Source organism: Apium graveolens, chromosome 3 (assembly GCF_009905375.1).
Source record: "Apium graveolens cultivar Ventura chromosome 3, ASM990537v1, whole genome shotgun sequence".
Taxonomy (NCBI): domain Eukaryota; kingdom Viridiplantae; phylum Streptophyta; class Magnoliopsida; order Apiales; family Apiaceae; genus Apium; species Apium graveolens.
Genome location: NC_133649.1, coordinates 146989519 through 147000932, shown reverse-complemented (window position 1 = coordinate 147000932; position 11414 = coordinate 146989519). Strand labels below are relative to the sequence as shown.

The 11414-nt window shown below is 31.1% G+C and overlaps 1 protein-coding gene across 1 annotated transcript; it reads left to right on the top strand.

Annotated features, from left to right (window-relative positions):
* The first annotated feature begins 2927 nt into the window (after positions 1-2927).
* LOC141712828 (uncharacterized) lies at positions 2928-8533 on the top strand. Its single transcript, XM_074515913.1, has 10 exons — positions 2928-3187; positions 3339-3400; positions 3849-3968; positions 4117-4216; positions 6313-6393; positions 6692-6741; positions 6864-7014; positions 7092-7148; positions 7965-8086; positions 8166-8533. The coding sequence occupies exons 1-10, from the start codon at positions 3029-3031 to the stop codon at positions 8374-8376; spliced, it is 1113 nt and encodes a 370-aa protein (XP_074372014.1). The 5' UTR covers positions 2928-3028; the 3' UTR covers positions 8377-8533.
* Positions 8534-11414: the final 2881 nt, after the last annotated feature.

Genomic DNA, 11414 nt, shown 5'->3' with positions numbered 1-11414 from the left:
ATGTCAAACCATCAGATCCAAAGAAAAGCCAATTGTTATCTGATTTCATGATTGTTGGATTGAAAGCCAGAGAAGTAAGAGACAGAGCTGGACTAGGTTCTGATGAAGCTAAGATTAAAACATGAGTTGAAGTGCTGACTAGAGATCCATTTTTATTGACTGATAAACCTCTTGAAGATGTTACACAGAAATACCTTGATAAGGTTATCTCTGTTCAAGTGGTACTGGATGTTCATGACAAGCACAATGTCAAGGAAAATCTGATTCTATTTCTTGAAGATGGAAGGACATATCAAACGTCAGAATCAAATGTGCTAAAAAAATCACTGAAAAACTTCAATTCTTTCATTACCTTTTAGAGGTTAAGTTTGATATTACCAGGAGATGGTCAAACTTCATATTGAAGACCATCAGAGATAAAGCAAGAATTTCTGGTTCAAGAGTTACAAAATTTATTCCTAATATTATTGAAGATGATGGAAGTGAAATTTCAATGAAGAAGAATTCTGCTAAGCTTGAAGTGTTACTGAATGAGAAATATCTATGCTACAATGAAGATTCTTCTCATCCTAGGGTAATAAGACTGAATGATGGTTTAGAAAGAAACCATATCTCTGCTTTAAGGACTGCAATCTACCAGATTGGAAGTCAGAATGAAGAGATGAAGCAATTTAAGTCTACAATGTCTCAAGTCCTGAGAATTAAAGAAGAAAAGCTGATATCAAGCTTTGTCAAGAATCATTTTGGATTTAGATTGACTTAGTGAGATTGGTAAAAGCTACAAGGACTATAAGTTGTAGTTAGTTATCTAGTTAAACTCTTATTGTATTTGTACTTAAATGCTTTTGACATCATCAAATCTATTAACTTGTATATTTTGCATAATTTACAAGTTGGGGGAGATTATTAGATATATTTAAGATGTCATGTCTAGTATGATTTGTGTTTAGTTTTCAGAACTTAACAACAGGACAAATCAGGACTTACTGGAAGTCATAATTTAATATCAGAACTTAAGGTCATATCAGAACTTAAGTGCGGGAAGACTTTCATTTAAGGAAGCAAGCTGATTTACCGTAGAAGATCGAAACTAAAATAAAAGAAGATATGCATGGAAAGAGTTAGAAGACTGGAAGACTTGTAGAGGATATCTGATTGATATATTTTAGGAGACAGAATTATATTCCATATCAATTAGAAATTATCTTGTAACTGTGTAGTATATAAACACAGACTTAGGGTTTACACTATATGTGTTATCATTATCGAGAAGATTATACATTGTAACCTAGCAACTCTTAGTGATATTTGTTCATCATTGAGAGAGAACAACAGTTCTTATTGTAACAGAGTTTATTCAATATACTTGATCTTTGTTACATACTTGTGTTAAATCGATTTGATTGTATTAACAATGTATTTAACCCCCTTCTACAGTGTTGTGTGACCTAACAAACCCTATTTCGAATCTCTCAAATTTCCCCAAACATACGCTCCTTGAATAATTTTGATCATGAATTCAGATTCCTTTCTTTATGTCCAATCGATTCATATCAAAATCTCAAATTTTCTATTCCCAAAATTACCAAATCGACAAACCCTAAAATCCTAAAATCGCCTCATTATTTCTTTGATCTCTTTCTCGGTTTCAAACCTTAAATCCTTGATTTGAAACTCCACTCGGCAGTCTCCACTCAACGGCGATGATTCAAGCTCTCCGGTGATGATTTCAGGCGGGAAATGGCGGTTCCAAGAACTACAGGTGAAGGACAATCTCATGGTGGCATCAACGCGTCCAAACGATGGCAACTCGGTGGCAACTTAGTGTGTCAACTCGGTGGTCAAGCGAGTCAGACTGAATTTTGAGTTGAGATGACTATTTTTTTCTTTGTGGGTAAGTCTTATTTTGAATATTAAAATTTTAATAAAGTCGGGTTGTTGCTGACTGTTGTATGTAACTGTACTGCACTTATTTTAGGCTCATGCTAAGTTATAATTATAAGATGAGTCTCATTAGAATAGCCTATATACAGGCAAAATGAGACCCATTTCTTACAATTTAAACTTAGATTCAATCACGTTCACTCATTTATTTAACTACCTTTTAATTCTAACCCCACATATTTTATTATATATAAAAAACAAACAAAAATATGTGCACACACTTTATACTCTCTTATACTTTCTTTCTATCCCTCTTATACTTTCTTTCTATCCCTCTGTCTATCCAACGTCTCTTTCTTTCTTCTTTTGTCAACGTCTCTCTTTACACTCTTTCTCCTCTTCTTTTGTCCCCGTCGACAGTATATTCTCAGTCATCAAGACATCATCTCCGTTGTTATCCCATTTTTAACTGTACTTTTTTAGATCAAAATCGTTATTCCTCTTATCGACTTTGCTTCTATATCTAAATGTAGTCTAAAGAAAAATACAAATCATATATGGTAAGTCCTCTTCAGATCTATTAATTTAATGGAGTGGTTATGACGGTTACGGTGGTAATAGAGGTTTGGGAATAAAGATTTAGTAGGAGATGGTGGTTGTGGTGATGATATGTATGATAGAGCATTTTCTAGTCTTTTGTTTTGAAAAAGTTTGGTGAGTTCCATAAACATTATAGTAACCCCCTATTATTTGATAAACAAAAAATGACATGAAAAATTTAACGAACATTGTTACTCTTAAAATATATGATTGTGGACATTGTTACCTTTAAGGTGTATTGAATTTTTTTAACATAAGAATAAATAAATCATATAAATCTTATAGTTTAAGGGTTAAAATGAATGATTTTTTAAGAGTTTATGTACACGGCACGTTTATTTAAGAGTTATGTTAAAATTAAGTTTTTTTTAAAAAAAATATAAATAATAAAATAAAATGAAATGAGAAGAGAAGAGAAGAGAAGAGACGAGGAGGATTATAATTTATAGGATCATCGGGTATTAAACACTGAAAATTCAGTGAAAGTACTTATGGTGATTTAATAGTCCGCGTCTAATCACAAGAAGGAAGAAGAAAGAGGGGAATGATAGAGCTATTGTGTAAACTAGCAAAACAGTGGTCTCTGCACGTATTTCCCCGAAGTAATACTGGCAGCACTGCATTAACAAAACATCAAGCAAATCTAACACTTCAATTTGGAATCACCATCTCCCTCATACCACTCACCATGTTCCTTCTCAAGGCTCTCTCTCTCTCTCTCTCTCTCTCTCTCTCTCTCTCTCTCTCCCTCCCTCTCTCCCTCTCTCTCTCCCTCCCTCCCTCTCCTCTCTCTCTTGTATGTTTATAATAGTGTGTAATATTCTTTTGTAACAAGCATTACGTTTCATTTACAGACATGGAGAGCAACAGCTTTTGGGTTATATGGGTACCTCAACTTCACCAAGTCTAGCTTCTTGTATGCCCCCCTACCCTCTTTTAACTTCACTTTTTTATATGAATTATGATGATACATTTGGTAATTAGGTAATGTATTATGATTAATCTCTTGTATATTTTTTTTTTGAATTTTGTTACTTTTTGATATCTGTGATCGTTTAGATACCTTAAAATACAATTTTAACGCGAAGTAGGAAGAATTTTTTTAAGTATTTTCTTGTGTGTGAAGATGTTTTGGGTAATCCATGTTTAATTGTTCACATCTTTATGATTTTGTATATACATGGGGACATGTTAAAATCCAATTGCAATGATATTGCTGATGTAATAGTACTGGAACCGGAAATGATTACTACACTAACATTCTTAAAGTGTATCATAGAGCATTTGATTCGTGATATATGTTTTTATTTAGATTTGATATAGTAACATTCATAATTTTAGTATCTGGTTTATTCATGTTACAGGGAACACTCAAAGAAGTTCAAAGCAGAAGATATGCAAATTCACATACAAGGGAAAAATTGCATTGTCACGGGAGCAAATTCAGGCATTGGTTATGCAACTGCTGAGGGCCTCGCTTCACGGTGTTAAATTCACGTCTCAATTATTTTTATTTTTTTTTCTTTTTAAATTGAATCTAAATCATATTACCAATGCTTTCTTAGCATTGCATTGTGGTCATTAAAACTTTACCCATGTGTTTAATAATATTTTCTTTTATACTTACTGTAGTGGAGCTACTGTCTACATGGTTTGTCGTAACAAGGAAAGGGGAGAAGCTGCTCTTTCAGAAATTCAGTCAGTGACAGGAAACAAAAATGTTTATTTAGAGGTAATTGGTTCTCTGTGTAACTTTTAATATATTTGTCTCCAGCCTTTTCAAATCAGTTCTAACTTTAAATATTATATCCACTGTTCAGTAGTCATTTCTACTTTTAACTGTTTTTTGCTGGAGCTGGAACTTGTGAAGGGAGGCCATTATATTGTTCAATAAAATCAAAATATCTCTGCTCCTGTATATAGAAGTAGCTCTGATTTTTCTAGTTTATGATCCATCAGACCTAGTAAACAAGAACTTTTATATATAAAGTATCTGTAGTTATAGTTGGCAACTTAATAATTATAATTGAAAGTAAAAGATTATGAATACAATTGACGGCCTATGCATTGATAATGATGTGGAGCATAAAATAATTGAAGTACTTGTTATTTATTATATATAATAATTTAGTTAGATATTTATATATATGTTTTGTAAATTAAAATTAATATTGTCTAGCAAGGAATATTATTCAAAATAGATCTATGTTAGTAGATAAGTAATAGAAATTAACTAATAATAATGAAAGGATTTGTTTCCTTTTGTCTAGGATCCATGTTTACTTGTTCTTCAAGTCTGGGCTTTTACTTGTTCTTCCCATTTCCAAGAAGATCCCGGGTTCAAGTCAGGATTATTATTTAACTTATTGTAATTGTAATATTGGAGGATATGAATGCTATGAATTGATTTAAAAAAATAAATAAATTTGAGGATTTATTTGTGACTGAACCGATTCTCTGCGCACAGATAGGTTTTGTCCCTCTGGTTTTACCTTTTTTCCACCCTTCTCCTACATCAGATGTAAGCATTCTCTTAACATACACATCCTCAAATGATAATACTATCTTCCATACAACTCTCTAACATTTAGTAGGAACTGTGTGGTTGTCATCGTTCTACTTAAGAAGGGTGATGACATCTTAAAAATGCTTTTTTCGTTATACTTCAGTCAATAGAGATGTAACTAGAATTTAGTACCCGCCAGTTTTATGATTAATTGATTATTATATTCTATAAAGCTTGCAATAGGCTAAGATATGTCAAAACTTTGTAGTCACGATTAAGATGGAGAAAGCCCATGAAATTATGTTTCTGGCCCAATTACTATAGATATAGCCCACAAAACTCGTTATAGTCTCCAAATCCTTCAAACTAAGGACATTCTGAATGTCCACATATCAAAATTTCCTGTTTCCATAAATGAATGTTGTTAGAGTTGCACAGTGAACTGGATATATGTTGATCAAGTTCGATGCTTTTGTATTATATTGTCAAGACCAACGGAGGGAGAGGGAGCGGACAGGGAGGGAGGAAGGAGGACCGGGGGGGGGGGGAGACCTTGGTGGAATGGTATGCATATTGACATATGCTTGTGCAAAATTGGATTAACGAGCAAGAGAATTTTTTTTTTCTGTGTCAACATTGCATAGAGGGATTCAATAAATCCATACTGTTGGATTATAACTTTTTTGACAAAAAAGCAACAATAATCAATGTTGAGAATTGGATTTAAACCCACGCGCGCCTTGGATCAACTCAACCATCTCCGCCTTGTTACTAGAGTAATGCTTATTAATAATTTGAGGTTTTTCTTATGACGTTTTTCTTATCTACACAGCTTCCATATATATATATATATGTATACATATATATTATAATATTAAAGTTATGTGGCTTTCATATCCAGCCAGAGTGACCCCCATGATGCTGCATTTCAGCCACTTACGAAAAAAGGAGATATTGAAAGAGCTTAAAGTGTCAACTTTAAAGGTCACAATATTACGCAAGCCGCAAGGCCAAATTTCACTGGTTGGATCTATTGTATGGCGGTTGAATCAATATGGCCTAAACTTAAACCTAAATGTAACAGGAAATTATTATTCTTTCAGATCAACCTATCAGATTTGAGAATACCCATATAATCCAGTTTGTACTACCAAGTACTCATTAAACAAATGTACTTCGCCAGCTAATGTACTAACTGCTACCCTTGCTCTGACTCTGGATTATGACCCCTTGCTCAAGTAGATTTACATATACCTCTGACCTCAATGGTGCAGCTGAAAGTTTTCCAATCCTTCCGGTGTGCTTACAAATTTAACCTGCAGGTCTGTGATCTTTCTTCTCCCAGGGAAATCAATTCACTTGGTTCCAGATTTTCTGAGAAAGATGTTCCTGTTCATGTGCTGGTAAGTTCTTTCCCACTACAATTCTCCTCAAAGAAAGCACAATTAGTTTTTTTTAACCTACTAAATAACCTCTAAACTACTTTGTCTTTTTCTATACATGTATTATATAAGTAGCTAGTATAAGCTCCATGGCTAAGTAGCTGTACACTTTGTCAATATACCTTCTATGCACCCACCCACACAGCACCATTCATCACCCTTAACTTCTTTAATGTTCTTGTTTCTGCTTCAGACATAAACTAGGTGATATATTTCTGCAGTATTGTCATAACTTCCTGATGATGCTTTATTACTTCAGGTTAATAATGCTGGTTTAATGGAGAATAATCGCATCACAACATCAGAAGGGTAACTTTTGGAATGCTGCTTAAGAACAGACTAATAATTTTTAGTTAATTAACCTACTATGTAGCTTAACTGATGTTATAATTAATTACTTTTCCTGATATATATTTTTTCTGTAAGATCAGATACGAGTTGAACTTTGCTGTAAATGTTCTTGGCACCTATACCTTGACAGAATCATTGATGCCCTTGTTGGAAAAGGCTGCGCCAGATTCTCGTGTTATTACGGTCTCTTCTGGAGGAATGTATTCAGCTCCTCTGACCAATGATCTGCAGGTAAAGGATTTGTGAAAATTTTATTTTGTATCTTGTATACACTACCAACTGAAACCTAATCAGTTTTTTTGATACAGTTTAGTGGTAGCAGATTTAATGGGGTGGAACAGTATTCTAGAAACAAACGGGTGCAGGTAGTGACCAAGATTAATACTTTACTCAAACTTTGAGGGAAGGGTGAATATTACATGGTGATCTTACTTGTATCGTTGTATTCCTGTTACATTTTTAGTTTCTTTATTCATAGCACTAATTTTCAAACGGTTTGGAACACAGTGTCAAAGATATTTTTGTTTAAATTCTTGATCTCTTTAGCTTTACCTGCTTATCAAATGGTAGGTTGATAAACTAACAAGAGCCAAACCCATCCTAAATTAATGTGAAATAAGCTCTTATATAATATTTGTGGTGTCCAGTAATGTTATCATTTGGTGACATAATTTTCATTTGATCTCAACTCTCCACAAGTGGGACCATAACGACATTTATGCGTAATGCTGATTTTTCTCTTTGTACTATTGGCAAAAATTAACTGAACTCCTTTGTTCCTACTGGCAAATGAATATTCATCCCTGTCTTGAATTCTTATCTTTCACAAATCTTATGATAAAAATACACTTGATCATATTCTTTAATTACCTACTTCCGCCTACTTACTATCCTTTATTCTCCCTTTCCCTGCTAGTTTTCTTTGTATTTTTCATTCCTTTTTTTGACACCAGATACCAAATGCAACTAAAATCCTTCTAGGTGATAAAATAATTTGTTTTGTGATGTGGTACTCTTTCTGTATAAATTGGCAAAGTTAAAATGAGTACTGTGTTTAGTAATATGTAAAACGCTAATGATGATTTCAATACTATAAACCGGGACATAATTTTTGATTAATTATACTATGTCATTGAAAATTCTTTCGTATTTGATTGATTATCAGTGTGTTGTAATATCAGGTGGCACTGACAGAAAAATGGGCTGAAACGTATGGCCCCAAAGGGATTGGCTTTTATTCAATGCACCCTGGTTGGGCAGAGACACCTGGAGTTTCTAAAAGTTTGCCTAGTTTCTCCGAATCGTAATGACATTTCTTAATTACTTCCTAACCTCAATTGTGAGGAAAATCAAAATGAGTTTAAGTTCAAGTCTGATTACAGGTTTGCAGGAAAATTAAGAACAAGGGAGGAAGGAGCAGACACTGTTATCTGGCTAGCTTTACAGCCTAAAGAAAAGTTGGTGCCAGGAGGTTTCTATTTTGATAGAGCTGAAGCACCAAAACATCTAATATCTGCAGCTACAAGAGGCTCCCATTCTGCAATAGACTCCATTCTGGAATGCCTTCATCCCATGTCCGGTATTTCCTCATGATTGTAAACACCTTGTTGTCTTACATAAGAATAGAAGTACCTGCACTACGTTTGCCAACTTAATACTTGAATTTAGTGATCGATATTCGATGTTTGTGTAATCTAGTTACCAAGCCTTTGTGATCAAAGAAAAGGCACCTCTTCTTTTTTTCTCGTTTTTTTTAATGTTGCCAAGTAAAAGTGCTTTCTCACAAATGGGCACTTAGCTTAACAATATCGACCTCATTAGCTTTAGGAGGTGGGTAAGGAAGACCTTTTACTGAAAAGTGTAAGCTAATATAAATTTATGTATAATCCAATGTAAACCGCAAATTCACTTTGATAGACATCGCTACCAATGCTTTAATGACTTTCTAGTTATGTTCTTTTGAACACTACACAAGGTTAATAGATGATTTTGGAGAATAAAGGGGAGTCCAGATTTTGTGTTTGTGAATAAGCTAGCATATCCTTTATCCTACCACTTTCTAGCGAGAAGACTATAGGTAGCCCTTCATGGTGCCATTTAAAATCGAAAAGAGAAGGTGATGGTTAAGCTTTTCTTATAAAGTAACCTGTTATTATGGTTTCTCTTTTGTCAAATTCCTTATGCCTTCTTTTTATGACCATCACAATAGAATATGTTTCCCCAAATTATTAAACAACAAATCAAAGAAAAAAATATAGATATAAATTGCTTTGTTCTCTTGTTAATTCTTATTCCTTCTTTGTATAGTAATTTCATATTTTTTTTTCCTTTTTGTGCATAGATATAAATACTCAATGAAGAGATTAATCTTAGAGTAGAAGTAAGTTATGCCTACATGTTAACCTTTGACCTCCTTTTAATTATCTTACTTTTAGAGTCTTACGTACCAACAAACAAATTAGTGTTAACATAAAGTTATTCTCCGCAACAAAAGTATGGTGCAGCGGTACCTACTTGGGTTTCAAACTTATTCATTCCATTTGATCCAAATGCTGTTTTGATTCTTACATGTTTGGCAAAATAAGCTAACGCCCATTTTTACCTCTTAAATGAAAAAAATGAGGATGTAGATAATGCTAACTTTCTTGTAGAACTTATTTTTGCGCACTAATATCCATGCTTCCTGTCCTTAAATAGTAACTTAAATCTTCTTATGATTCATGAGTTCTCGTTAATATATTAATTTATTTTTAAATTTTATTATTCAAGCATATAATAATTTTAATAGATTTTATTAATATATAAATGATTATAAATTTATAATTAATATAATGAAATAATTAAGAAGAAGCGGTGCTTGTAATTTACAGGGATAAGCTATGGTCGTAGTTTAGCTGCGTAAATAAAATATATCTAATAGTTATAATTACTAAACACATCAAATAGTTATAAGTAAAATTATCCAAACACGTAAATAACTTGCAAGTTAAGATGTTACTATCACTTACACGATACTTTTCAACTTTAAGTTATAAGTTACATTTTTTAGGAAACCCCAAGCCATATGTCATTGCTTATATCATCTCCAACAACGTTAGTTAAAATGATTAGCCAAATTATCATTATCTATAATTTTGTTGAACCTACAAACACATGTTCTTTAATGATATTAGTTATAATAATTAGCTATATTCAAAAATATTATTTTTACCTATTTTTCAGATACTCAAATACATATTTTAAATGATAAAATAAATTTATTTAATACTTAATCTAATAAAAGTGTAAATAAAATATAAATGTAATGAAAAATGTTGAATATAATTGCAATTTAATAAATATTAAAACTCAAAATATATAACACATTTAAATATGAAAAAATAATAATGAATAAAATCTATTATATATTATAAAATGTATAGTTCTATTATATTTTATCATATTGGATTTATTACTATTTTTATAAATATGCAATTGTATGTCAAAATAATTAATAAATTTGGTTAATAAGAAAATAATATTTTTATACTTAATATTATATAAGCTAAAAATATTAAATATAAAATAAGAATTTTTATCCATATTAAATGTAATATAAATATAAATATGTATGTATAGTTATATATTTAAATATGTTCAAAAGCTGACATGTGATCTGAATATTTTAGCTAATGATTAAGAATCAACAAAAATAAAAGATGTGATACATGATATCTAATGGTTTGGTTGGATTTTTACCTAATATACATATTTGGTGACATCTTAGCTAACAGTGAACACAGTTGAGGTTGCTCCTGTAAGTTTATTGTTGATAATTGCTTAGTTATACGCTTTTAAACAACTTATATAAGCTTTTTGTTGCATTTGGTGCGTGTTTGGAAAATTTAAAAATAAATAATTTATGATTTAAATTGAATAAGTAACTTATAAGTGATAAGTATATGAATCCTTATAAGTTAAATAAATGATTGGATAATTTTTCTAGTAAGTCAGAATGTTTTTTACTTAAATGAACTAAAATAAATAATTTTTAAATATATTCATGAATTTTAAATTAATTTAACATTTAAAAATTAATGTTATTAAAAAAGCAAAAAATCAAAATAAATTAAGGAAAAATACATTATCACTAACATACATCTTATAAATTTTAAATTTAATTTATACATTAGATCCTAAATAAGTAATTTTAATTTTTAAAATTGATCGTCAAACATGCTTACATATTAATATTATCTTTTGTGGGTGTTATGGAAGTCCAACTCACACATCTCTCCTGAGACTAAAAATAAGGGTAAATTAACAAAATTATGGGTCCTTTTGGCAACAACATATAAGTCACTGATTGATTTATAAGCTCTTTATAAGTTGAATTTTATAAAGTTGATAAGTTATATATTAGTGAAGTCGTATTTTTTCTCAACTTATTTTGATTTTTTCTCTTTTTATTATATTTAGTTTTAAAAGATATTTTTTAAAATATTAATCTAATCTAAAATTCATGAAATAATATGATTATATGTAAAAATTATTTATTTAGATTTATATAAATAAAAAAATTTTGAGTTATAAGTGAAATTATCCAAATACTTATATAATTTATAAATATTTATCTATTTATGAGTTATAAG